General features: G+C 38.4%; 1 protein-coding gene across 12 annotated transcripts in view; it reads right to left on the reverse strand.

Annotated features, from left to right (window-relative positions):
* Positions 1 to 1,716: 1,716 nt before the first annotated feature.
* LOC306878451 (sodium/potassium-transporting ATPase subunit alpha-3) overlaps positions 1,717 to 27,942 on the reverse strand; it is a 51,392-nt gene continuing 25,166 nt past the window's right edge. For 8 of the 12 annotated variants that reach the window (XM_079430819.1, XM_079430818.1, XM_079430813.1 and 5 more), the window contains 20 exons: positions 16,996 to 17,112; positions 16,859 to 16,918; positions 15,925 to 16,128; positions 15,703 to 15,816; positions 15,484 to 15,618; positions 15,275 to 15,392; positions 14,905 to 15,173; positions 12,397 to 12,595; positions 12,049 to 12,293; positions 11,577 to 11,769; positions 9,687 to 9,999; positions 9,305 to 9,455; positions 9,012 to 9,180; positions 8,469 to 8,623; positions 8,230 to 8,353; positions 4,657 to 4,802; positions 4,431 to 4,561; positions 4,249 to 4,350; positions 3,484 to 3,575; positions 1,721 to 3,283 (listed from right to left, as the gene is read on the reverse strand). In XM_079430819.1, coding sequence (XP_079286945.1) covers positions 3,255 to 3,283; positions 3,484 to 3,575; positions 4,249 to 4,350; positions 4,431 to 4,561; positions 4,657 to 4,802; positions 8,230 to 8,353; positions 8,469 to 8,623; positions 9,012 to 9,180; positions 9,305 to 9,455; positions 9,687 to 9,999; positions 11,577 to 11,769; positions 12,049 to 12,293; positions 12,397 to 12,595; positions 14,905 to 15,173; positions 15,275 to 15,392; positions 15,484 to 15,618; positions 15,703 to 15,816; positions 15,925 to 16,128; positions 16,859 to 16,918; positions 16,996 to 17,112 — 3,066 coding nt within the window. In that variant the 3' untranslated portion in view covers positions 1,721 to 3,254. Of the gene's footprint in view, positions 3,284 to 3,483; positions 3,576 to 4,248; positions 4,351 to 4,430; positions 4,595 to 4,656; positions 4,803 to 8,229; positions 8,354 to 8,468; positions 8,624 to 9,011; positions 9,181 to 9,304; positions 9,456 to 9,686; positions 10,000 to 11,576; positions 11,770 to 12,048; positions 12,294 to 12,396; positions 12,596 to 14,904; positions 15,174 to 15,274; positions 15,393 to 15,483; positions 15,619 to 15,702; positions 15,817 to 15,924; positions 16,129 to 16,858; positions 16,919 to 16,995; positions 17,113 to 27,942 lie in introns of all 12 variants that reach the window. The other 4 variants (XM_079430816.1, XM_079430815.1, XM_079430814.1 and 1 more) reach the window with 2 other exon arrangements.

Consider the following 27,942-nt stretch of genomic DNA (forward strand, 5'->3'; position numbering starts at 1 on the left):
TGGCCACACGGAGCCGGAGAGTCCGGAGACTCATATCTCTGCAGTGGGGGCAGTCCGACCCCCCAAGCGCCGCCTCTGCGTGGGCACGACCCAGGCAGAAGACGCACGATTCGTGGCCTTCAGAGAGTTCGATTGGCTCCGCACAGGAGAGGCAATCGCGAGTCATCTTGCTTCCGAAGCTCACCGGAACACAGCAGGGGAAGAAAAGGCGTGTCCGCTGCAGCGTGTAGATCACGGTGAGTAGTCTTGTTGATAGGTTTTCTGCTTCTAGTAGAAGGTTGGCTGAAGAAAAAGATTCTGAATGGATGACGTACAAGCACTGCCTTATATAGAGTGGGATTCCTGCTCATATTTCACGCGCTTGAACGCGATTGGCCAGTTTCACTGGCGTGATTCAATAAGGCTTCAGTAGTATTCAAGAAAAAGGTATTTCCCATAGCAATGTAGAGTGACCGAATTGAAGGGGAACAGGGCTTGCAGCAGGTGAATCGGTCGTGCCATTAACGTCATCATTACACAATTTCTTAGTAAAAACCAAATTTAATTAAACCGCCTTGTGTTCTTTTTGCCATGGTGGCTATATGATGCTAACTGCAGAATGGATTTCAAGGACTGCGCGCGCAGATCTACGGCCAATGTTGAATCCAACGTTTATATTTTTTCTACAAATCTTTGAGTTAACATACACTAATCATGAGTGGAATGAATTTGCACCGCAGCGCCCCCACACCTTGATGCTCTTGACAAGAATAGCATGTATAGTTATTGAAGTGAATTAGGTTTAAATCGCCGTCATGCATGAATGAATTATATTTTTGCCATTTTACACATAATAATCCACGATGATCACATTACACAAAACTGAATTGCACGTCAAAATAACACAGTCAATATTTTTTGAGACCCCCCCCCAAAATTTCACAAATCACGTTTTCAGGGGAGCCCATGTCCCGTAGTTCGCACCCTGCCCGGGGAGCAGTTGGGGGTTCGGTGCATCTTAGTTGTGGTACTGAGGATGGAAAGAGCACTGTACATTCACTCCCCCCACCTACAGTCCCTGCAAGACCGAGACTCAAACCCGCAACCTTTGGATTACAAGTCCGACTCTCTAACCATTAGGCCATGACTTCCCCAACCATGATAAATGGAACCATGAATTCAGCTGTCTACCAAAAAATCCTGAAGGACAATGTCCGGCCATCTGTTGGTGACCTCAAGCTGAAGCGAACTTGGGTTCTGCAGCAGGACAATGATCCAAAACACACCAGCAAATCCACCTCTGAATGGCTGAAGAAAAACAAAATGAATACTTTGGAGTGGCCTAGTCAAAGTCCTGACCTGAATCCGAATGGCATGACCTTAAAAAGGTTCATGCTCGAAAACCCTCCAATGTGGCTGAATTACAACAATTCTGCCAAGATGAGTGGGCCAAAATTCCTCCACAGCGCTGTAACAGACTCATTGCAAGTTATCACAAACGCTTGATTGCAGTTGTTGCTGTTAAGGGTGGTCCAACCAGTTATTAGGTTTAGGGGGCAAGCACTTTTTCACACAGGGCCATGTGGGTTTTGAATTTGTTTTCCCTTCATAATAAAAAACTTAATTCAAAAACTGCATGTTGTGTTTACTTGTGTTATCTTTGATTAATATTTAAATTTGTTTGATGATCTGAAACATTAAAGTGTGACAAACATGCAAAAAAAATACAAAATCAGGAAGGGGGCCAAAACTTTATCACACCACTATATATATTGCATCTTCAAATAACAGTGATTTAACAGTAACATCTCATATTACAGTTCTTGAAAAAAAACGTAAGATTTTATTAGATATTTGGCAAGAAGAAGATAAAGATGCAAAAATGAAGAGTCAGACATCACTTGTAGTATTAAATGTACTAGATGTTTTATTGGATTTGACCTTTCAGATACATGTTTCTACCAGTAGTTTTATCCTTCTTTCTTTATTCTCAATATTCACATGTCTGTCAGATGAACAGCCAATGGCTGACTGCAACAGCTCACTGTCCCTCACCTCTCACACACACACGCGCAGACAACAGACAACAAGACCTGATACTGTTTCATAGCGATCACATCTCCTGATTAACCAGCGCTGGAACCTGCACACACCAGGCTCAGTTGGTTGGTCCAGAAATGATTTGGACGATAAAGCTTTTTTCTTGAATCGGATATTAGGAGAACAAATTGTTGATATGACAGATAACAGCTGAAATCTATTTCAACAGTTAATGTTAAGTATAGAAAAACAGCTAATTTAACTGGCATAAAAGGGGGACAACAAAACCTGGTGTGTTTCGGTTCATGTCGGCAGTTGATTTAATTCCAGAGATGCTATTCAACAACATACTAGTTGTCTGTGCAAAACCTGATGGGAAACCGACCTGCTTCTAGTGTGTTTCACTCACGTGAGTTCAACCATACAAGAGAATCATTTTATACTGTTTTTCAATGTTTCTATCTTCCAAGATATGTCTTTTTTTGTTTAATCAGATATGGTATTGTTTACATTTCGCCCTAAAACACAGAGACTGAGAGTGTATTGAAACATTTGAGGTTATTGTAGCAGTCAAACAAGCACACAAACAAAAGAACGAACAAGTGAGAGAGGATGCCGATGTCAATCAAACGCAAGTAGAAAATGAAAAATATAAACAAAGCCACCAAACCACCTCCATTAGTGATTAAAGAACATAAAATCACCTAACAAGCACAATTATTAATAAAACATGAGTGAAGTACGTGAAAATTCCTATGTTAAACGGAGTCTAGTGTGTGCATTGGGGTCCAACAACAGGTTTTGTGTGATTCGTGTATCTGTGTGTGACTGGAGGGTAGGTTGAGGGAAAAGGCATGGATGTAAAGGATCGGTAGAGGGACGGCCTTTTTTAATAGGCGAGCGTACATCCTCACTTTTTAGCGTCAAAAGCTCCTTTCGAATCTACATAATGATTATGCAGCTCCCAGTTTTAGATATATATTAGACTTTATGTACACAGCCGTGTGAAAATACATGCAAAGATTATTATAGGAAATGGGGGGCATGATGTGGACATTTGAGAATCTGGAAGGTGCTTTGTGGTTTCCTCTTTGGGGAGAGAGACGTGCTATTGGCTTAAAGCTGCTGTCTCTTTGAAAGGAGGGCAGGAGAGGATGGTGGTGCATCTCGGTTAGGAAGAGAAGTTGTAGAGCAAAATGGAAGATGTAGGAATGTGAGTAAAGAAGATTTGTTGATCAATAGTATGTCTCCCTTTCCACCCATCCTGCAAAAAAAGACAGAAAAAAAGGGAATCAGTTAGAGGAATGTTGAGTTTTTGCATAGAATTTGCACACTGAGTTATTGTATCCCTGATTTAAAGAAAGAACATTAATGACCCAATTCAGGGTCTTTATACAAGACATACTGATAAGAAGCGTGTCATTTTGTGCATGTGTCTTTGAGACTATATCAAGGGACACGTACCACCAGGGTTCCGGCGCAGGAGCAGCTTTCGGACCTCATCATACACAAAGATTAAGAAACTGTATGGGAAAGCACAGAACCACCAGCTCGGCCTGGAGATGAGAGAAATAAACGAGAAGAGAGAACATTTTAAATTGCAGAATACTATTGACTACCATATACTTCATGTAGCAGATTATGAAATGTTAACATGTGTGTCTATAGCATAACTTTAGGTCATGTGACATATGTATGTTTCAAATGTGTCTCACATGTGTATTTAAGAATGACCTAATAATTATATTGATTATTTATTAATAAAATGAATCATGAAATCTGAATCTGAATCAATTTCAAGTTTGATTTGATTATTTTCAGATTCTCAATAATTGAATAAAATTAAGAAATATATTTAGAGAGCCAGATTACACCAAAGTGGCATGAAGATTTTACATTCACAAGCTCAATAACAGTATTCTGAATAAGACATTAGTCTGTAATACATTGTAAATGTATTACAGACTAATACATTTATTAGTCTGTAATAAATGTATTACAGACAACCCAACAAGATTCCCCCCACCCCGGAATTTTTGACGAATAGAAAGTTAAGCATTTATTTGAAAAATAATATTCTTTAAAGTCTTTACTGTCATTTTGGATCTTCCTTGCTAAATAAAAGCATAGTTTCCTTTGAGAGAACCAGATGTGGAACTGGATGTGTGCTTGCAACTGAAAAATAAATTTTCCCATACACATTTGTGCACGTGTGTGTGTTAAACTCACTTGAGTGGGTACATCCTGAGGGCCACATCCATGCCCGGGCAGTATGAGAGGAATGCAGCGAGAGCTGTTTCTTCAAACAGCCCAAAGATCAGAATCTTATTCCTGTAAAAGGACAAACACAATTAGATCAAATTTTCTCGTGAATACAAACACATAAACGTACACATACTTCCTGAACTCACTTCATGCCCTGCTGGAATACTGAGTTGCGTCTGGTCTTGCAGACGATGACATCAGCCCATTGTACAACCACAATACTGACAAAGAACGCTGTGTGACATGTGAACTCCACAATCTTCCTCTGCTCGTATGTCTGGGGAACATGAACACAACATGCAGGGAATCTCTGAACCTCTCATGAGACATGCATGCGATCGAAACACTTCCACAACACATGAAAACACTCACCCACTGCTGTCCGTAACTGTCCTCCAGGTCATTCATTGAACGATCATCCCAGTTGAGTCTGATACCCACGAGCAGTGAAGGCAGGAAGCCATTCTCAGCCAAAATCACAAAGTAGCTGAAGAAACCACCCAAAGCCTGGATCATACCTACACACACAAACTCGTGTTTAATTTTTATTTTTTTTTGCACAGGTGCCTGCACAATTTTAATATTTATTACAGTTATAGTGCACAACGGGGCTAAAGGCACCCCGGGGTAAAAGGCGCCTTTGATATTATTTTCCTCTAAACCACTAGATGGCACAAAAACGTGGCGTAGTGCTTTCCAAAACATAATTCTGCATAATTCTCTGATCCTTGATGCGATTGCGTGCAGCAACGCAAAGTTGATTCTGTGCTTACTTGATCTAATATTTTATGGGTTTTTTTTAAATGTTATAGATTTAAGTAGAGAATTTAAACGAGAGTCGCTAAAATGAATGCATATACAGGTCCTTTTCAAAAAATTAGCATATTGTGATAAAGTTCATTATTTTCTGTAATGTACTGATAAACATTAGACTTTCATATATTTTAGATTCATTACAACACAACTGAAGTAGTTCAAGCCTTTTATCATTTTAATATTGATGATTTTGGCATACAGCTCATGAAAACCCAAAATTCCTATCTCAAAAAATTAGCATATTTCATCCGACCAATTAAAGAAAAGTGTTTTTAATACAAAAAAAGTCAACCTTCAAATAATTATGTTCAGTTATGCACTCAATACTTGGTCAGGAATCCTTTTGCAGAAATGACTGCTTCAATGCGGCGTGGCATGGAGGCAATCAGCCTGTGGCACTGCTGAGGTGTTATGGAGGCCCAGGATGCTTCGATAGCGGCCTTAAGCTCATCCAGAGTGTTGGGTCTTGCGTCTCTCAACTTTCTCTTCACAATATCCCACAGATTCTCTATGGGGTTCAGGTCAGGAGAGTTGGCAGGCCAATTGAGCACAGTAATACCATGGTCAGTAAACCATTTACCAGTGGTTTTGGCACTGTGAGCAGGTGCCAGGTCGTGCTGAAAAATGAAATCATCTCCATAAAGCTTTTCAGCAGATGGAAGCATGAAGTGCTCCAAAATCTCCTGATAGCTAGCTGCATTGACCCTGCCCTTGATAAAACACAGTGGACCAACACCAGCATCACTGACTGTGGGTACTTGACACTGGACTTCAGGCATTTTGGCATTTCCCTCTCCCCAGTCTTCCTCCAGACTCTGGCACCTTGATTTCCGAATGACATGCAAAATTTGCTTTCATCCGAAAAAAAGAACTTTGGACCACTGAGCAACAGTCCAGTGCTGCTTCTCAGTAGCCCAGGTCAGGCGCTTCTGCCGCTGTTTCTGGTTCAAAAGTGGCTTGACCTGGGGAATGCGGCACCTGTAGCCCATTTCCTGCACACGCCTGTACACGGTGCCTCTGGATGTTTCTACTCCAGACTCAGTCCACTGCTTCCGCAGGTCCCCCAAGGTCTGGAATCGGTCCTTCTCCACAATCTTCCTCAGGGTCCGGTCACCTCTTCTCGTTGTGCTGCGTTTTCTGCCACACTTTTTCCTTCCCACAGACTTCCCACTGAGGTGCCTTGATACAGCACTCTGGGAACAGCCTATTCGTTCAGAAATTTCTTTCTGTGTCTTACCCTCTTGCTTGAAGGTGTCAATGATGGCCTTCTGGACAGCAGTCAGGTCGGCAGTCTTATCCATGATTGCGGTTTTGAGTAATGAACCAGGCTGGGAGTTTTTAAAAGCCTCAGGAATCTTTTGCAGGTGTTTAGAGTTAATTAGTTGATTCAGATGATAAGGTTAATAGCTCGTTTAGAGAACCTTTTCATGATATGCTAATTTTTTGAGATAGGAATTTTGGGTTTTCATGAGCTGTATGCCAAAATCATCAATATTAAAACAATAAAAGGCTTGAACTACTTCAGTTGTGTTGTAATGAATCTAAAATATATGAAAGTCTAATGTTTATCAGTACATTACAGAAAATAATTAACTTTATCACAATATGCTAATTTTTTGAAAAGGACCTGTATTTTGAGACAAAGGTCTTAACGATTTTCAGTTTTGTTTAAGATAATTAAAGCAACAGTTTTAAATAACGAAAGACTATGTAAAAGTATGGTATTTGGGGTAAAAAGTGCCCCTGCTGTTGGGGCTAAAGGCCCAGTAATTAACATGATAATTAATAGATCACTGACTTTTCCATTTGTTGACATGACATGGTTAAATTCATATGGTAAATATCATATATTATGTTGGGTGTCCATATTAGAGATAATCACCATGTTTAGAATTAATTATGGGATCTCCTTCAATGCTTTCAGAATCTTTACTTTTTCAAATTATTTGTTTCTGTATTTTAAAATATTCTAAATAACATTTTAATCACAGTATATTTATTGAACAAAAATTAATTATTTTATAATAAATAATTAAATGTTTTTTTTAAAATAAGCAGAAAATAGTACAAACTTTGCTAAAGTGATTTTTTTGAACAAGTATTAACTTAGACATTATAAAAAAAATACATTATTTTAGCTGAAGTATTGTGTCAATACTGTGTGCCTTTTACCCCGTGTGTGGGGTAAAAGGCCCCCCTTGCCACCTCATACATTCATAAGCTTTTTAAACAAAATAAATGACTTGTATGATATATTTTCACACAAAATATGTTGCTCCATTAATGTTCAATACAAGCATATATTTCTTTTCTGCAATTTGGCCTTTTAAGTGCAGGGAATAGCAAATTTTTTCTTAAGGTGTGCCTTTAGCCCCGTTGTACCCTATAAAATAAAAAAGGTTTTTTAAATCTTTTTTTTTTTTTAATTTAATTTACAAAAAGATGTAACAGTTAAACGCTGTTTCATTGTTTTCAAGCAAGTTCATATTTTCTAGTTTTATTAGTGGTACCATGTGCAAATCTGTAGGTGAGTAGATCTGTTCAAATGTTTAATGCTTAATGTTTAATGTTCCAATGTTTGAATGATATATACGCTACTGTTTGAAAGTTTGGGATCAGTAATATAAAAAAAAAGAAAAAAAAAAAGAATACTTTTATTCAGCAAGGATGCTCAAAAGTGGCATTAAAAATATTGTTATAATGTCACAAAACAGTTCTATTTCAAATAATTTGTTATTTCTACTCATTAAAGAATTCTAAAAAACATAATAACAAATATTGTTGAGCAGCAAATTAGCATATTAGAATAATCATGTGACACAGAAGACTGAGAACTAGAGTAATGGCTGCTGAAAATTCAGCTGTTATAAGAATAAATTACATTTTAATATACATTAAAATATAAAACAGATATTCTATTTTTTATTTCTTTTAAGTTCTTTTAAAATAATTAACAAATAACTTTTCCTGTAATGATAGCTAGATAAGAAACAGATAATCCCCTCCCCCTCATAATTTTGTTAATTAGTATGGCTTTTTCAGGCCAGACAATTTATAATTTAAGGTTTTCCACCGTAATATCAGCAGCTTGTAGCACAGCTAACAGTTTCGGAGTTGTTTGTGACTAACCAATTTGTCCGTAAGCAATACTGATGAGACGCTCGTTCACAAGTTTGTCTCTGGCAGGGTTCCTGGGCTGCCTCTTCATGATGTCACTCTCCGCAGCTTCATAAGCTAGGGAAATAGCAGGAACCTGTGGAGGTAGAGAGAAATATAGATTTATGTTCTGGTTTGTGTGAATGTATATTAATTAGTGTGAGAGTAGGTCATTATTTCTCCTATTTTCCTTTTCTGTTTTTCGTGCTTACCATGTCAGTTCCCAGGTCGATGCAGAGGATGGTGATGGTGCCCAGGGGCAGAGGGATATTGACGATAATGAAGAACAGGAAGGGGGTGATCTCAGGGATGTTGCTGGTCAGAGTGTACGCAATGGACTTCTTCAAATTATCAAAGATAAGTCGGCCTGCATGGGGAGAAATGGATTTTCATATGATGTTTGACAACATAAGTGAAGTGAAAATGACGTTACATGTGGCCAAGTATGGTAACCCACACTCGGAATTAGTGCGCTGCATTTAGAATAATTTAGCCATTTTTTTTATGCTGGGACACCCAGGTTTGGTGTACATTCACTCCCCCCACCTACAATTCTTGCCGGACCTGAGACTCGAACTCGCAACCTCTGGGTTACAATTCCAACTCTCTAACCATATACTCCAATGGGCGTGAACTCTTGTCTCTTTGCATGCACTGCTCCGCAAATGCGCAGCACTAACCACTAGACCATGTAGGCCTTCATTCACACATCAGTCCTTCCCTCCAATTCACTAGTCTCCTCTTGTCTTCCTCACCTTCTTCTACTCCAGTAACAATGGAGGCAAAGTTGTCGTCCAGCAGAATCATATCAGCGGCCTGTTTAGAAACATCAGACCCTGAAATGCCCATAGCGACACCGATATCAGCCTTCTTCAGGGCCGGAGAGTCGTTCACACCATCACCTGTTACAGCCACAATGGCTCCCTAAGTGGCAGAAACATAAACAGGACATGTATCGAAAGCTATAATCAGGACATTATTAAAATTACACAAGACTTTTGGAGGACTGAGGAACATAAACCATCTTGAAATGCAAGTGTGTGCTTACCTGTCGCTGGCAACCCTCTACAATAATGAGTTTTTGCTGAGGAGACGTCCTGGCAAACACAATCTCAGTGTGGTTCCGCAGAACTTCGTCTATTTGCTCCTGAGAATAGTCCTTCAGATCGGTTCCATGAATCACACAAGCTTTGGCATCCCTAAAACACACAAACAATAAATACTGATAAATAGGTTCAAGCTGGCCACATTGGCCGACAGAAAGCTGCTTGGTTTGGAGGTGATTTCTGTGAGAGCTGTGCTTCATCCATCGCTATACTACTGACAAACAATTAATCTTTTTTTGCACATGAAATTTCGCTAATCTGACCGCACCATAAATGCATGTTGAGGTGCCATGTACGTTTACATTGCGCTGGTCATTGCATTACCTTGGATTGACCTGACTGACGGGGATGTTGAGGCGGGCAGCGATGTCTTCCACAGTCTCGTTACCCTCTGAGATGATGCCCACACCCTTGGCGATGGCCTTGGCAGTGATGGGGTGATCTCCTGTCACCATGATGACCTTGATTCCAGCAGAACGGCACTTTCCCACGGCGTCAGGCACGGCAGCACGGGGCGGGTCGATCATTGACATCAGTCCCACAAAGCAAAGGTTGTCTGTCTGGAAATTTACATCCTCTGTGTCAAAGGCAAAGCCTTTAGGGTACTGGTCCTCGGGCATTAAGACGTGGCAGAATCCTGTAGAAAGAAGGCAAGTTTACACATATTTGTATAATATATATAGGGCTGGGTCTCGAGTTCGATACTTTTTAGTCACCGACCGAATTGCCTCGATACCATCGAGTATCGAAAAAGTCTTGTCATTCGGTTAATCTCGTCAACATCAGTGAGCCAATAAGCCTGCAGCACTAGGTGTATTCGACTAGAAGCAGCGCTGTGCAGATCGATTGGTGTTTGACATCCGGAGAGCGATTCGAAAGCATATGAAGCAGTCTGCTCTCTATCGTTCTCTCGGTCCTGCGCAGCGCCGCGTGAAGTCGAACACACCTAGTTTACACCGGTTACACTCAGAGGTGTGGCTCACACGTAAGGCTGTAGCGTAAAAGCATCCCAACCCCCTTAGATGTAAGGCTACGTTTACACTGGTGCGTTTTTGTTTCAAAATGAAAACGATCCTCGTCCATACTGGCGTTTCAGAAAAGATCTGCGTCCATACTACATGACCGAAAGTGCGCATTACGTGACCATTCATGCACACTGTAGCATCATGCTACACAAGACAATAAATAAGATTTATATTCCGCTTTTACTCAAAACTCACTTTAAACCACCATCGAGTGTTTGTAATAACTTCCGTTTGCCGTCTAATGTGTGTTTTGGCCATGTTAATGTTGCTGAAATATGTTTTGTCCTCTGAGTCAGAACAGCGATTGCGGAAGAGAGAAGGCATATACATGCAACGTTATACATACCGGCAGACAGCGCTGGAAGGTACTAATGCTTATCAGTAAATTAGTAGATAATGAATGGAAATGATGATTCTGTCTGAGCTATGCGTTTTAAAATGAACATGCACTAGTGTACACATAGCTTAACAGATGTGTAAACTTTATTAAAATTATGTGCACTGATTTATTGTGTTGGATATATTTTTTTCCTATGTGCAGTGACTCAGGAGTCTGAGTCTCAGTCTGTATAAACGTAAAGAAGCAAAAAATAAAACTAAAGTTTTATTTTTTTGAGATAAGGTAATTAAAATAGATTTCATAAAATTGGTATCGAAAAAAGAATCGTTCAGGAACCGGAATTGAAGAGTAAGGTATCGGTATTGGAAATTGTATGATTTAAAATAAAGTTTTTTAATGTTTTGAAAGATATTTCTTATGCAAACGAATACTGCATTTATTTGATGAAAAATACAGTAAAAACAGTAATATTCTATTAGTACAATTGAAAAAAATGTTTTCTATTTGAATATATTTTAAAATGAAATTTATTCAATTTAGGAAAGAAAAGGAAAAAATAATTCCAAACTTTTGATGCATATAGTTTAATATAATCGATAATCTATATACTCAACCATTCATATGTCATAAAGGGGTTTATTTCGCCACAATGATACATTTTTCTGCTTATTACATAGCCGCTCAAACTCCCAAAAATGGACATCAAATATATTAACGTGTAGAAAATGAACAATGGTCAATTAGGCAGTTTAGAGACCATTATACAAAAAATATCTGATCTAGAATGTTGTCTTACCAATCAGATTGGAGTATTCTAGAGTGCTGTGAAATAATACCATATATACGCACCCAGCACTCGCTCCCCAAGTCCTCCAAGCTCCAGGTAGGCATTCTGGAAGGCCTCCTTCAACTCCTCATCCATGGGCTGCTCTTTACCCTGCAGCATTATGGTGGAACAACAATCTAGGATGCGCTCTGGCGCCCCCTTCATCACCAACAGGTAGCGGTTATCGTTGGGGTCTTCTGTCTCATGGACGGACAGCTGGGGAAATATGGAAGGAGGGATGACTACACTTAACTAAGGATGTGATTCCACTCCATTTCTATGCTGCTGAGGTGTTCCAGACACTTTATTATCCACATTTGACTCAAATAAAAAGATTTCAGATTTACATTTAGACTTTTATCAGAGCCAAACAATATTAGTTCCACTATTTTCACAATAACAACAATATTTGCACGACACAAAGTGCTACTGTTTGTTTGTTGAAACTTGTTGAATTTTCTGTTTGATTTTGAAAATCAGTAACTGATGACAAACCTGGTATTTGTTGGTAGAGTTGAATGGGATTTCGGCTACTTTCTTGTTCTTCTGTCTCATCACCTTGACTGAGCCACAGGACAGTTCGATACACTTGAGCAGGGCGGACTCAGAAGCATCACCCGCAACGTCCCTCTTTAGGATGGGCAGCGAGTCTTGCGCTGCCTTAAACACAGCCCTGTTACACAAAGCCGCCACACGGGCCAGAGCCACCCATGTCACCGAGCTCTTATCAAATGATGCACCTGCAGAAAGAGATCAACTTAAAATCTGAAGGGAAGAACTGGTGTCATCAAGTGGGCAAGACTACATCATCATTAGGCTCTGCATGAGAAGAAAAGAACAAACCAGACTGATCTTCAGTGGTGTCAGCTTCATGGATCTGGTTGTCGAACCACATGTGTGCGACGGTCATTCGATTCTGGGTCAGAGTTCCAGTCTTGTCTGAGCAGATAGTTGAGGTGGATCCTAGTGTCTCTACAGCTTCGAGATTCTTAACCAGACAGTTCTTCCGAGCCATACGCTTCGCAGTCAGTGTGAGACACACCTGAGATTAAAGAGATATTAGAGATACATTAATTAAATTACATGGAGGAATTTAAAATTTATTCCAATTTGTCTAAACCCTTCTGGTACCTTAAAAGTTCCATTAACAATTTTTTGGAGTAGTTTTGAGAAAGGAATATTTGGAAAAATTGAATTTCATTGCCAAATGACTATGAATTGATCATTTTAAATAATAAATAAATTTTAAACAATTATTGAAAAAGATGTTTAAAGATTTTTCACTGATTTCACAGTCTTTTTAGATGCAACATATATTAACTGTATGTTTTGATGCAATATAAAGAGACTTTTACCCAGGAATCGGACTGCACTGATCATGCTAAATGTTCCTGCTTCAGTAAAAAAAATAAAAAAATACATAAAGGCTCTAAAAAATCAAAGAACCAACTGGTGTGAAGTTAAGGTTCTGGGGGCGTATTACAGAAAGTTTCTTATCTTTGGTCTTAACTTAAGATATGATATGTTAAACTTAGGACTTTTCGCAAATTTGTATTACAGAAGCAAATCTTAACTTGATTTGGGATTCTTATCCTATCTTACAAAACAGTATCTTATCTCTAGTTAGGAAATCTTAAATGGCATTATCAAACTCGACAATCCACTCTCAGGTCTATTACCAAGCAACCAACACTGCCCGAGCTGCTGATGAGGTAAACAAAATAATAGAAGCTACTTCACTTTCAAAATCGCCTTTTGCAAAAAAAACATAAGGCATTAGTCACTTGCACTACAAGCAGTAATGCTCCGTGACACTTTTGTTGGTCTCTATAATGCTGGCTGCAGTTCCTGTGCTAACTGTAATATGTTGTGCGGCAGTCTGTAATTACTTATAAGTGTTTTGTCATCAAAATATAACACATCTTCAGGGTCCTCCAAGAGACTTTCTACTATTAAACATCTTCGTTCTTCATTTTCAACTATTAATAAATGTAATACCATTGTCGGACAGCACAATTGTAAGCGTTTTTTCCCCGTTAGCTTTCAAATAATTTTGAAGTTAGGACAGCTGTGGGGTTGTCCTAAAGTTAAGACAGTTTTTAGGGTTTTTTGTCAAGTTAGGAGGTTTCTGTAATAACGCTTTCCTATCTGTAGTTAAGATAAGATAACGCACTTAGGAAATGCTGTTCTGTAATAGCTTTTGTCCTAAATGTGGTCCTAACTGAAATTACCATGGTTATCAAACAGATAAGATAAGATTTTAAAGTTAGGATCGTTCTGTAATACGCCCCCAGATGCACTGAAAAGAACTGGTTCATGAGAGTCATTCAGTTGGGAATCAGACTAGCCTGGTTGTACTTAATGTTTTTAATTCACAAAAAAAAAAAAACAGTAATTTTCTCTGGAATTGGACTACTCTGGTTGTGCTGAATATTATTCGGACTACACTGATTACACTGTATGTTTTTGATACTTACTTCCTAGTAGGGGTGGGCGATATGACCAAAATCTTATTTCACGGTATGAGTAATTTTATTTAACGGTAGCAATATATACCACGGTATAGTTATTTTTGCTTAAAAACGATTAATTCTAGCCTAAAAAACAAACAAAAAAAACCCCAAGCTCACTAAAAACAAGTACAGTAGAATAAATAAATAAGGAATGCTACATACATTGTATAAAGTAATCAAATGTATAAAAACACTGCATTTTCTTCACTGTGTAAAATAAATATATATTTCTATATAAAATATAATATATATTTTACTCAAGAGCAGTGAGTATTTTTTTGTTTGATTAACATGAATGTCAGACAACAGGAATATTAGACTGCTGTCACTTTAAGAGCTGCCCAGATCCAAAATACTGTTACACGTGTGTTTTTTTCTTTCTCAGCTGTTTGCTTTCAGTTAAGACCTAAATTACCATGTTTATGAGTATATTTGCAAAGATGGGCATTTTGACACATATAAGCGTGTGTATTAAACTGTCCAAAGACCTATAAAGCAGCAAACATAACTTGGTTCAATACTCCCGTACTTTTTGAGTACCGTCTTCACGCATATATATCTAAATGTTTTCTCTTTTGCTGCTGATTGCATTTCAATGGCTTAAAATCACGATAATTTAAACCGCAATGCTTAAAAACGCATGCAAACTACAGGTTTTCGTGACCATGTGGTATAGCAACATCATGTGAGCATGTAACCTCAATCGAGACAATAGTCCAAAATCTCTACCGGTTGACAATTTTCTACTGGTTAATTGTGTCTACCGGTATATTGCTCACCCCTAGTTCCTACCCTTACTGAACTGTATTAAAAAGTTTAGATGACTGCATGTGCTCACAGTGACAGTAGCCAGCAGACCCTCAGGCACATTAGCGACGATGATTCCAATGAGGAAAATGACGGCTTCTAGCCAGGAGTATCCCAAAATAATTGACAGAACGAAGAAAGACAGTCCCAGGAAGACAGCCACGCCTGTGATGATGTGAATAAAGTGCTCAATCTCCTTGGCGATGGGTGTTTTCCCAGTCTCCAGTCCTGAGGTCAGCGTGGCAATGCGGCCCATCACGGTGCGATCGCCAGTGCAGACCACAATACCACGAGCAGTGCCTGATAGAGAAATAGAAAACATCACACCACTGTTCTCGACTTTTACATAGGTAAACAGGTTCAACACTTTACTGAAATAAGCAAATTAGCAAATCCCGTACCTTCCACACAGTTAGTGGAAAAGAAAGCGATGTTACGGGTTTCCAGAGGATTGTCATGAGTGCAGTCAGGTGATCTCGTCTGAGGTTCTGATTCGCCAGTGAGGGAGGAGTTATCCACCTACATATGATATCAGAGACACACAGTTGTCCAATGGGTAGCAAAGCAAGCACAATTCTTTCCAACAGATTGAAGTTTATAAACCACAAACCTTGCAGCCATGAGAAGAGATAATTCTAAGGTCAGCTGGGATTCGGTCTCCACCTTTGACCTCTACCAAGTCGCCTGCTACCACTTCCTCAGCGTTGATCTGCATTTTCTCTCCTTCACGAATTACTAACGCTTGCTGTGGATAGAAAGAGAGTCATTTTTACTCACAGTTTCTTTGTGTTTCTGTGTATTTTAAGTTTGCATGGAGTGTATTCAGTACCTGGGGCACCATGTTTTTAAATGACTCCATGATCTTGGAGCTCTTTGCCTCCTGGAAGTAGGAGAAGCAGCCAGTGATGATGACTACAGCAGACAGCACTATACCCAGGTACAACTGAGAGGAGACCAAAGATGACGCATTCAATTATTATATTCATGTGTTCATATTCACTGTGGATTCACTGAAACAGGACACGGTGCTAGTGTGGGAATGTATACGCACGTTATCTCCAGCTGGCTCGTCTTCGGTAGCAGCCTGAATGGCGTAGGCCAGGAAGCAGAGAATGGCTCCAGTCCACAGCAAGATGGAGAAACCTCCGAACAGCTGACGACAGAATTTAATCCACTCAGGTGTTGTGGGAGGCGGGGTCAGAGCATTTGGCCCATCCCTTGCCAGAAAATCTTTAGCCTTTGCAATAGTTAAACCCTTTTGCGAAGAGAGAAAGAGAGATGATTGTCTAAATTTATTAAATCAATGTCGTGCCACTCAGTTTCAAACAAGTAGCTAAAATGCTGCTCCCTAGTGGTCAACAATAAGTAGTTCAGCACAACAGTCATTCCCGAAACATATTATGTATTCAAAAGTAAGCATTTTCTGAGCTAATATGCTTTTCTTGTTTACTTATTAAGAAGATATAAAATTGTATTAAATAAATAAATGAACAAAAACTTATTTAAAATAATCTTAGTGCTAAACACAAAATGTAAAATGTATAAATTGACATTGTATTTCTTATTTTTATTTTTCCTGTCAACAACAGTTGGTTTAATTGAATAACATACAGTTATAGAAACTTCTTGAATCATGAAATTAATCACAACTATTGATTTCAATACTCTTAGTTTCTGTTAATTAAAAAGTTTGAAAACAAACAGCTTTGTCATCTTTACAGCTAGAGCATGTATATCCTACATGGGATGCAAAAAGTTTAAACCAATATATTACACAGAGTATGAAGCTCTCTAGTGGTCAATTAGGAGAAGTGCTGCAAAACAGTCATTCCTAAAACCAATGATATGTTCATACACTTAAACTCAGGTGAGTATTTTCTGCACTATTATATGTAAACATATTTTCAATCACCTACACAAAGTGGGTTTTTTTAGCAAACATGGAAACCTGGTTTTAGCAAACACAAAATAATTAATGAGTTTACCTGAACAATGTCTGTCTGAAATTTCCGGCATACTTCCTCAACTGACATCTTGTGTTCGGTCTTAAATGGAAGGTAAAAAGGAAAGTTAACAAAGGAAAAAGATTGCTACCATGCTGCTTTGTCAGTGTGATTCTTACCAGGGGAACTTCTTTCTTCAGATCATCAAGATCCTTCGCCCCCTTCTTCTTCTTTGGAGAATCTTTATCACCTTTATCTTGCGTGGTAGCCACGCGGTAGCTATCCGATCGCCCATACTAAAACAGAGAATAATCATGTTAATTAACTTTAGACAATCAATCACAGAAACTGAAAGTTTAGTCTCTACCTGCAATGTAAGATCGTAATAAAGAACATTTCAAGTAATTTACTCTATATATTCACAGTGATTTCAGTTTGAACACTGAAGATCATGGGATGTGTCCAAACATAACCATCCATCCCTCTTGCTATCTTGATTGTGTGGTCACCTCAAAGAGTTTAACCTAATTTAATTTGCTGAAAGAATACAGAACTTGAGAGTGTGGCATCACAAAGACTCTTGCTGTTCATCAAAGACACTCTGATTAGGTTGAATATGTGTCTGTTTCAAATCACAGTGACATAAATGTCTAAAATGTTTAGTGAAACGTGCACACAAACACAGTTCAGAGAGTGCATGAGCTTCAAAACATCTTAAATCAAATTTTTCACACTTTGTTCTTTATCTAAATGAAGACAGAGACCAAAGTTTAGACTTGCACTTCTGTTTTCATCTAACAGGCTGATGATTTTATCCGATTAGAAATATATAGCCCGAGTGAGGTTGAGATAATTATTCTGTCATGGACTTAATCATAATACACCCCCTTCCGTAAATCCTCCGTTTCTGTTTCTATTCATATCAAAGTCTCTTTAAGACAAGTCATGTCACTCGGCGGCCATCTTTGAAACGCCTCTCAGGCATCCAAGTGCAACTCCTATCTCTTTGAATGGGGAAACATCAAATTCTCCAAACCTGTTCACTAAGCTTACGATTAAATTTCATATTTGAAATCACCAAAGAAATCTGACAACAACTGTATCATAAATTTTGTTTCTTTTGCTCAAATAGCGTTATAAAAAGCTTATTTTTCAGGCAAGACCCTCCAGTACGCATGCGCAGTCCTCAGCGCTGACTGTTTTTATAGCAACTGGGCCGTTTAATAGTAGCTGCAGTGATGCGCTGACTTTACAGATTAGCGGTTGGCTCTTTCATTCAAAAGGCGAGGAGCATTGCATTTTTCCCCATTCAAAACTATACGAGTGACGTGTCTTGGGTATTCTATAGTCTTTGATCATATGCACGGAGCGTTCTTTAGAACCTTCGCATTAAAATAAGCCAGCTCGTAAACTTCTGGTGAAACTCATTTTATATGTGCGAAATATAGGTAGAGACTCTCACAGAAACCTATCCTGCCTCATTCTTATCAGAAACTGAGAAACAAAATAATTGCAACACCGTAAATAATGATAGCGGCATTAACATACAGTTTCATGTTATTTAACAACATAATTTTATATGCCGAGCCTGGTAATCCCAGGAGAGTACCCAGACACGTAAGTGTAAGTGTACATATAAATGCTGACAAATAAACACTGTCATAACTGTTTAGGCTAACAGTTAGACTAATCTCTTAAACAACATCATAATGGTATTCCTGATTATTAATATCAGAATCAGAATTAGAATTAGCTTTATTGACAGGTAAATTTGCACATACAAGGAATTTGTTTTAGTGACAGTAGCTCCACAGTGCGACAGAACGTCAGCGACAGGACAGGACACAGATAATAATAATAAAAAATAATAATAATAATGTACAAATATACAAAATGGACAATATGCAAAACAGCACAAACACAATATACAAAATAGACAATTCAGTATGTACAGGTATGTTAGGTGCAAATTTGAAATGTAATAAGTATGTGTGTTAAATAAAAAATAAAAAGTATGATAGTGTTGTGTGTTACATGTTTATTGTTAAGAGTTCAAATGTTCATGAGATGGATTGCCTGAGGGAAGAAACTGTTCCTGTGTCTGGTCGTTCTGGTGCTCAGAGCTCTGTAGCGTTGACCAGATGGCAAGAGTTCAAAGAGGAAGTGTGCTGGATGTGAGGGGTCCAGAGTGATTTTACCAGTCCTTTTGCTCACTCTGGATAAGTACAGTTCTTGGAGAGTGGGGAGGGTTGTACCAATGATTCTCTCAGCAGTCCGGACTACCTTCTGAGGTCAGATTTGGTAGCTGAGCTGAACCAGACAGTTAATGAAGTGCAGAGGACGGATTCAATGATGGCGGAGTAGAACTGTTTCAGCAGCTCCTGTGGCAGGTTGAACTTCCTCAGCTGGCGAAAGAAGTACAACCTCTGCTGGGCCTTTTTGACAATAGAGTCAATGTGAAATCAAATAAAATAAAATCACTTTTATTGTCACATCACCACAGCACATGTGCCTTGGTGAGTGAAATTCTTGAGAGAGTGCTCCAGACAGTCCAGAAACAATTTACATATAAACATTACCATACATACTTACAGACTTATACAGATGACTATGTGTAATATACACATACATATACTCAGTACACACAGTGTACTATTAGACATACTTACAGTTATCAATACGCATTATACACCGTATGTACACATTCTACGTTATGTACACATATATACAAACAATAATATGCGAAGATGCAGCAGATTATACATAAACTGGATACGCAAATGTCATGGATGTGCATTGGATGGTATCCAGTGGTAGCAAAAAGATTGTTGTATTAGTGTAGTGTGTACTGGTAGTCCAGTTTGAACTATTGGAATTAAAGTGTAGTGCGTGGCATACCGTAAGGTGGGAGTATGCTGTAGGGTGTATTAGTTCTGACTGTTCATTAGCCTGATAGCCTGAGGAAAAAAACTATCCCTCAGTCGGCTAGTGCGGGATCGGATGCTGCGGAGACGTCTTCCTGAGGGCAGCAGAGAGAGCAGTCTGTGGGACGGGTGGCTGGAGTCATTGATGATCCTCCGGGCTTTCCTTATACACCGCCTGCTGTAGATGTCCTGGAGGGAGGGAAGCTCACCTCCAACAATGTGACGGGCAGTTCACATGACCCTTTGCAGAGCTTTGCGGTTTCCAAACCAGGCAGTGATGCAGCCTGTCAGGATGCTCTCCACAGTGCAGGTGTAGAATGTTCTGAGGATGCTGGGGTTCATTCCAAACTTCCTCAGCCGTCTCAGGAAGAAGAGACATTGATGGTTTGAATGTCCCACTTCAGGTCTTGATAGCTGGTGCTGCCCAGGAACCTGAATGACTCCACTGCAGTCACAGTGGTGTTCATGATGGTGAGTTTCTCCTGAAGTCCACGATCATCTCCACTGTTTTGAGCATGTTGAGCTCCAGGTTGTTAAGACGGCACCAGACAGCCAGTTCCTTAACCCCCTGTGCTTAAGTCTGTAAGCAGACTCGTCACCGTCCTGAACGAGGCCGATGACTGTGGTGTCATCTGCAAACTTCAGGAGCTTGACAGAAGGGTCTTTAGATGTGCAGTCGTTGGTGTACATAGATAAGAGCAGTGGGGAGAGAACGCAGCCCTGAGGAGCTCCAGATCGTATGGGTGCTGGATGTGTATTTTCCCAGCCTCACTAGCTGTTGCCTGCCTGTCAGGAAGCTGTTGATCCACTGACAGACGGAGGTGGGGGCGGAGAGCTGAGTTAGTTTGGGCAGGAGGAGGTTTGGAATGATATCGTTAAAGGCCGAGCTGAAGTCCACAAACAGGATCCTCACATAAGTCCCTGGTCTGTCCAGGTGTTGCAGTATGTAATGCAGTCCCATGTTGACTGCATCATCCACAGACCTGTTTGCTCTGTAGGCAAACTGCAGGGGGTCCAGTAAGGGTCCAGTGATGTCCTTCAGATAAGCCAAAACCAGTTTTTCAAATGACTTCATGACCACAGATGTTTGAGCCACAGGTCTGTAGTCGTTAAGTCCTGTATCATGTTCATGCTCCAGCTCCAGTGATCTGTTGAAGATCTGTGGGAAGATGGGGGCCAGCTGGTCAGCACAGGATTTCAGACAGGCTGGTGTCACAACGTCTGGGCCTGGTGCCTTCCTTCTCTTGTTCTTTTTGAAGACCTGGCGCACGTCATCTTCTCTTATCTGCAGTGCAGGTGTGGGGGAGAGGGGGCTTGCAGGAGGTGTGAATGGTGTTTTTTCAAACCTGCAGTAGAACTCATTCAGATCTTCTGCCAGTTGTTGATTCTCCACAGTGCTGGGGGATGGTGTCTTGTAATTGGTGATGTCTTTCAGACCTTTCCACACTGAAGCTGTGTCACTGGAAGAGAACTGGATCCTTAGCTTATCGGAATAATTCCTCTTTGCCACTCTGATCTCCTTTTCCAGGGTGTATTTCTGGTCTGTTTATACAAGACTCTGTCCCCATTCCTGTAAGCATCTTCTTTGGCCTGACGGAGCTGTCTGAGTTTTGCAGTGAATCGTTGTTATCAGTTAGATGAATCCTGGTAGGAATCAAGGTTATTTTCGTAAACGAATACTAAAACTAAGACGAAAACGATTGATGAAAAAACAATTTCGTAAACTGAAATAGAATAAAAATGTCAAAATATTTGAAAAACTAAAACGAAACAAAACTAACAACAGTTATTGAAAAACTAACTGAAATAAAATAATAATTAACAAAAATAAATAATCGTTTTCGTAATCATTACGTTCTCACCCCTTGGCTGAAAAATATATGAGCTGTGTGGCGGTTTAGGGAAATACCTGTAAATGGCGCATCTCTGACGCAAAGCGGTTTAAAGCAGAGTCCTGCACGGGTCCTGTTTGATAAACGTGCACCAGCAGTACTTAACAGAACACCCGACCCATTATCCGACAGCAGCACTAATTTATTTCTATATAGCCTACCAGACCAGAACCATTTGACATAAAGACCGAGAGTCGCGACACGAACCGGACCCGCATTAATCTACAACATCAGGAAGGCAAACTTATTTATTTTCTCATGCAACACAAGCAATCAAACCAACATTAGGCAAGTTGGTGCTTTGAAGAAAAACAGACACGCAACATGATAATTAACAGAAAAAAAAAAAAGATGAGAACACACCTTTCTGTAAACAATGCAAAACTTGCCCTAGCATCTTGTGATCACTGCCAAACTTTCGAACAAATAAATAAGCATAGGCTAAATCACATCATACACACGCTTATAATTCTTCATAAATAAAGAAAATAACATATTCAAATGTGAGCCTTTAAATAGGCCTACGATTGTTATTATTGAATTTCATTAGTCCCAGTTATGATTTATGCGCGGCTGTTCACAGAAAAGTGTGCAAGACAAGACAGTTACAACATCATGATTATGGTTAAATAAGAAAAAAACAACATATAACCAAATTAGGCTACGTTTATTTTAATATTAAATATCTCAACACACCATTAGATATGACATTAAGCGCATCTTTTGTAAATTTATGTTGTAAAACGGCTTACTTCCTTTAGTGTATATTTGTATACTTTTATCGTCTCTCAATCTCAGCATGAGTTAATTTTGTCGCTAAACGTTTGCCTCACTAAGGTTAAATTATGCTAAGTCTTTCTTTGGCCTTGGCTCTGGAAGTGATCTGTTGATTCTGTTGATAAACTAAAACGGAAACTAAACTATATAAAAACGAAATAAAAATGTGTTCACAAAATACAAACTAAACTAAAACTAACAAAAATATTAATGAAACTAATAAAAACTAAACAGAATTTCTTAGCAAATTTGAAAACGATATTAAAATAAAACAAATGTAAAAATTCAAAACTATAATAACCTTGGTAGGAACGCACACATCCTCACAGAAACTGATATAAGATGTTACAGTCTCTGTGAGCTCGTCCAGATCGTTTGCAGCAGCTTCAAAAACACTCCAATCTGTAAGGTCGAAACAGGCTTGTAAAACCCACTCTGTCTCATAAGTCCGTCTCTTTACAGTCCTTAATACAGGTTTAGCTAACTTCAGTTTCTGCCTGTAGGTCGGAATAAGATGAACCAAACAGTGATCAGAGAGTCCTAAAGCTGCCCGTGGGACAGAGTGATATGCATCCTTTATTGCTGTGTAACAGTGATCCAGTATATTACTGTCTCTGGTGGGACATGTAACATGCTGTCTGTATTTTGGCAGTTCACGGGAGAGATTTGCTTTATTAAAGTCCCCTAGAATGATTAAAACAGAGTGTCTGAGATCTGATATCTTACCTTTATAGCCATGAACACATTTTTAAAATCTTATAACATTTTAAAGCCTTTACTATTTCTCAACTCTACAGCTGTGCAGTAAAGTTCACTTTTTATTCATGAAGACAACATGAAGTAATGTGCCAAAAATGTCTCTTGGCGGAAAAAATAAAGATTTTAAAGATGAAAATGACATGAAATTACCATTTTAACCAGGAGATGGCAGCAGAGGATCAATGCAGCTGCCATTTCAACTCCCTAGTTTTTTGTTTTTTTTTCACGTCTTGCTTTTGGATTTATTATAAAATAAATATTATAACAAATTTTAGTAATTTACCGCACTGAAGTATAAAGTATTGCAAGTGCAGGAAGTCACAAAGTCACTTGTCATTTAAAAAATAAATAAATAAGCCCAGACAACAGCCTATAATGGTGATTAGGCTATTTAAATATCTATAGTTAAATACAAATTAAATCAGCTAAATATTAATGGTATAACAATTAAATAATGCATTCAATAGTTTTAAATATTTTTAGATTTAATTTAATAACTACATAGTTTAAGTTTCATCTTTAACTGTAAGCTGCTAAATATATTCAGCCAACACAGACTGGCTACTGCTGCATTTTTGTTACTCTGAATTTAGTCTGAATCACTTAATGCACAGCTCTATTTTGACATAGGCTTGTCAGATGTTTTGTTCCGTTATCACGTTTGTCTTTCCTGAAATGGTATAAAGATGATTGGTCCTTTTAAACAAACAAAACTTTTCTTCAAATTGTGAATGGATTATGTAGAGAAACCGAGCAAAGGGCACAGTACAGTTGACCAGAAATGACTGATCTTATCAAAAACCAGGAAGTATTCGTGCATATGGTCAATTGGCTGGATGTGTTGTGTAATCCTATCATACCGGAAGACTGCAGTGCAGAATAAATCCAGCAGAGCCAAGATGGCTCCCGTGAGACCCAGGTGGTGCTATTTTAGTGGGGCAGTCATCTTTAAAGCAGGAAACCGTGTATCATCTGACATCACGACTGATCAATACTGAGATTCCAGAACAACCAACATGCCTCCCTCAAGGGAATAAAGAACTATTCTTGTAGCTCTGTCGATATGCGAATAGTGAATTCCCTTCAATTAAATTACTGAGGCAAGACCCTGTGTAACAGGAACTCTCACATGAGGCTCTGGATGAGTGAAGCCCCCTGCTGGTCAATGTATGGAAAGAACCAGGCCATTTGTTAATAATGAGTATGATCAAAACTACACAACACATTTGTAGCATTTTTATTAAAACATTAATATTTTAAAATATATAAAATATTTAATAAATTATGTTGTTAAATCTAAAAACTACTGCAATTAAAATAGTATTCAGTATTTATATTTAAATATTAAATTAGTTAGTTAATGCTCTCTCTCTCTCTCTCTCTCGCTCATATATATATATATATATATATATATATATATATATATATATATATATATATATATATATATATATATATATATATATATATATATAATATTAAAACTACTATTGTAATACTGCAAATTTAAAACAATCAACTGAATATACAATAAAAAAATAATTTTTGTATATGCTTGGTTGTGTAAATAAAATATTTAATACAAATAAATCTATATATTTATTTGTAAGTATTGATATATTTAATATTATATAATACATTTAATAAATAACATCATTACATTTGAGCTATTTTTACAATATATATATATACAATTATGTTTAATGTTATTAAAATACAATTATTTGTAAATATTAATTTTAATCTAAAACTTTACTTATTTTTAATTCAAATATATCTACAATTTTTCATTTTTGTTTTGCCAAAACATCAGCAGGGAAATACAAAAAAGGGGGCCAGCAGAAACTATCCTTACTATCAAATCTTATGTGCAAGAGGAGTTTTATTAGCAATCCAAAACAGACCTATGTCTTTTGATTATATTTGCAAATTCAAGCAGTGATGTAAAAAATACACAGCCAAACACAACACGACATTTGACTGAGGTTTTTATCTGCATTTTTATGGTCAGCCGACATGCCTGCTTTAGACTGAAAGACGCAAACTCACGCACACACCCAGGTGACGCCTATTAAAAGAGAATGAGGACATGAGAGAAGAAGATGGATGGATAAAGAGGAGAAACAAAAGAGGGGACAGATGGAAAGAGAGAAGAGCATGCAGAGGTAGGGATTGAGAGTAAAGCTGACAGATAAAGAGAGATATCCAAAGAGAGAGAGATTAGCAGACAGAAAGAGGGAGAGACAGAGGAATATATGCCACTTCCTGTGGGGTAATTAGATATTGACCTGCTACTCTCTCAGTGTGAGAGCTTGTCGCCGTCAGCGGCTGCATTTAATGCCTGATGACTCTCAGCATCACACCTCAGCATAACTGCCCAAAACCAACCGGACACACACACACACACACACGCACAGTGACCTTCTAACCAGCCTGCACAGGACACACAACAACGCCACAGATCCTGTGACAAAAGCGAGTGCGTGTGTGGTAGGTGATACCACTCAATAATTAAATGAATAGAAAGTGAGGATCACCCCTATCAGCTCACATTGATCTTACAGATGAATCATCTTGTCACTATAGAAGCACATCTTAGTAACTTTTAGAGTTTGACTTTGTAAAAGTGGCTAAAAGTGTGAAAGCTTGTTAAAAAAAACTGATGAGACACACCTGGAAACACTGCAAACACACACAGGTCCTCTTTCATCTATATGAAATTACAAATTTTACTGAATACACACACAAAGAACAAAGGGAACGATGAGAGAAATGAGACGGGGAAAAACCAGAACGAGAATCGTGGTCAGAGGAAAATAGATTAAAAGGCAAAATACAAAATACATATAATATATTTGTATGTAATATGTTTCTATACTTTTTATGTTTTTATGGTAGGTGTGTTTTGTGATTTGAAGGTGGATGTGTGTGGGGGGGGGGCACCTGCTGCAGATACATCTGCAATGATACCTGCACTGCGGCGCAAGAACAGAGCGGAAATAGGAGAAGAGCGCTCTCTTTCTCTCACAGACAAACATGATGTGAAATTAGTGAGATATCAGATTAATATGAACTTTGAGTAAAGCTCATGTGGAGAGACTCACTGTCAGACAAACAGAGAGAAAACAAGAAGATCTGGGTCCAAAACCTTTTTGCCACACCTGCTAATTGAAGATCCATTGAAAAGAATTATCAAAAAGTTTTAAATGTAAGAAACACATCACTTGTGTGTGTGTGTGTGTGTGTGTACTTAATTTATTTAAATATAATTTTTCTCTCAAATTTATTGAATTATTGTGAAGAATAATCAAAACTTTAGGCATCCTACAAAAACCTCTGGTTTACAGTAGAAGACTTAGGTGTGCGTCATTAAGCGGTAACAGTTGTTATCTAATTCCTGATGAGATATAACTGCTCTTGTGGTAACGTTACTGACTGAGTGTTCCTTGCAGAGAAAAACATACTGCTCTGTGAGAGACGATGGGCTGGAATTACACGCCAGCATACTGACATTTCTACTGAACACACACACACACACACACACACAGTCTCCGGTACTGACTGAGGTCTGTCCCCTGAACTCGTCACAAATTATTGATGCTCTTGAAACTGAAGGACGCATTCAGTCTGCATGTGTGTGTGTACACGTATGTTCACGTTTTACAGAGCAAGAGACACAACGAGAAGAAAAGTGTGTGGCGGTTGAGCTCAGGGACTTATATGTCCTACATAGGTTTGGACAGAGTGACTGAGATAGACTTTGCAACATAGAGAGAGAGCACAATGTTTTTTAAAAAGCACATTTTTCTTTCCTGTCATATTTTCTATGGTTGGAGGTCGCATTTATAATTTATGGGGAGGGACATTCTCATTCTATAGAGAACATGATTGGACCGAAATCTTTGCAGTGCCGGATGAGTCATCAATATGTTTTGTCCATTTCTCCAGAGGAGAAGGGATGTACATTTTAAATGTGTTAATCTGCTACTTCATTTTGCCAACTCTTGGAAGCACAAAAGCATGCAGATGTTACCCTTAAAGCTAATAAACACTGATTAAAACAGATGATTAAAATGATTCAACATAAAACAAAACATTAAAATACATTTTTTAAATTTCAAAATTAATACATTTTTATTTTACTTCAACTTTTTCTATGAAGAGCAGGGTTCTCACTATTTTGGAAAACCAGGATATATGAGGAAGACTAATTTTAATGGATGAATTTACTGGTACTGTAAATTAATAAAATCTTATCAAACTTATGCATTTTTCCAGTTATGTGACTATTTTATTGAGTAGAAATTATGATGTAAAAACTTTTCTTTAATATATATATATATATTAAAGGGGGGGGACAGGATCGGGAAAGTCCACAAGCCGGGACTTGAACTTGGGACAGCCAAAGCGCAACGGCGCTATATGTCGGTGCAAATAGTTTCGTGGGCAGTGCACCGACATATCGCGCCATTGCACTTTGGATGTCCTTAGTTTTTTTATTATTTTTTTATTATTATTAAAACAAACAAACAAACAAAAATCATATCCAGTAAATCCCAAACGACTGGTTGTGGACAATGGGGGACCTTGGAGACAAAACGGTTGAGAACCACTGGACTAAAAGACACAAAAATTAGGAAAAAAATGGTTTATTTTTGGCAGATAATTTTTATTTATTCATTTAATTAATTTATTTTTTGGCAGACCAATTCCCAAAGACAAGAACTGATTTTAGTAAGATTGAAAATTATGTGTAAAAAACACCACTAGCTCC

This window comes from Barbus barbus (genome assembly GCF_936440315.1).
Source record: "Barbus barbus genome assembly, chromosome: 12".
In the NCBI taxonomy this organism is placed as follows: domain Eukaryota; kingdom Metazoa; phylum Chordata; class Actinopteri; order Cypriniformes; family Cyprinidae; genus Barbus; species Barbus barbus.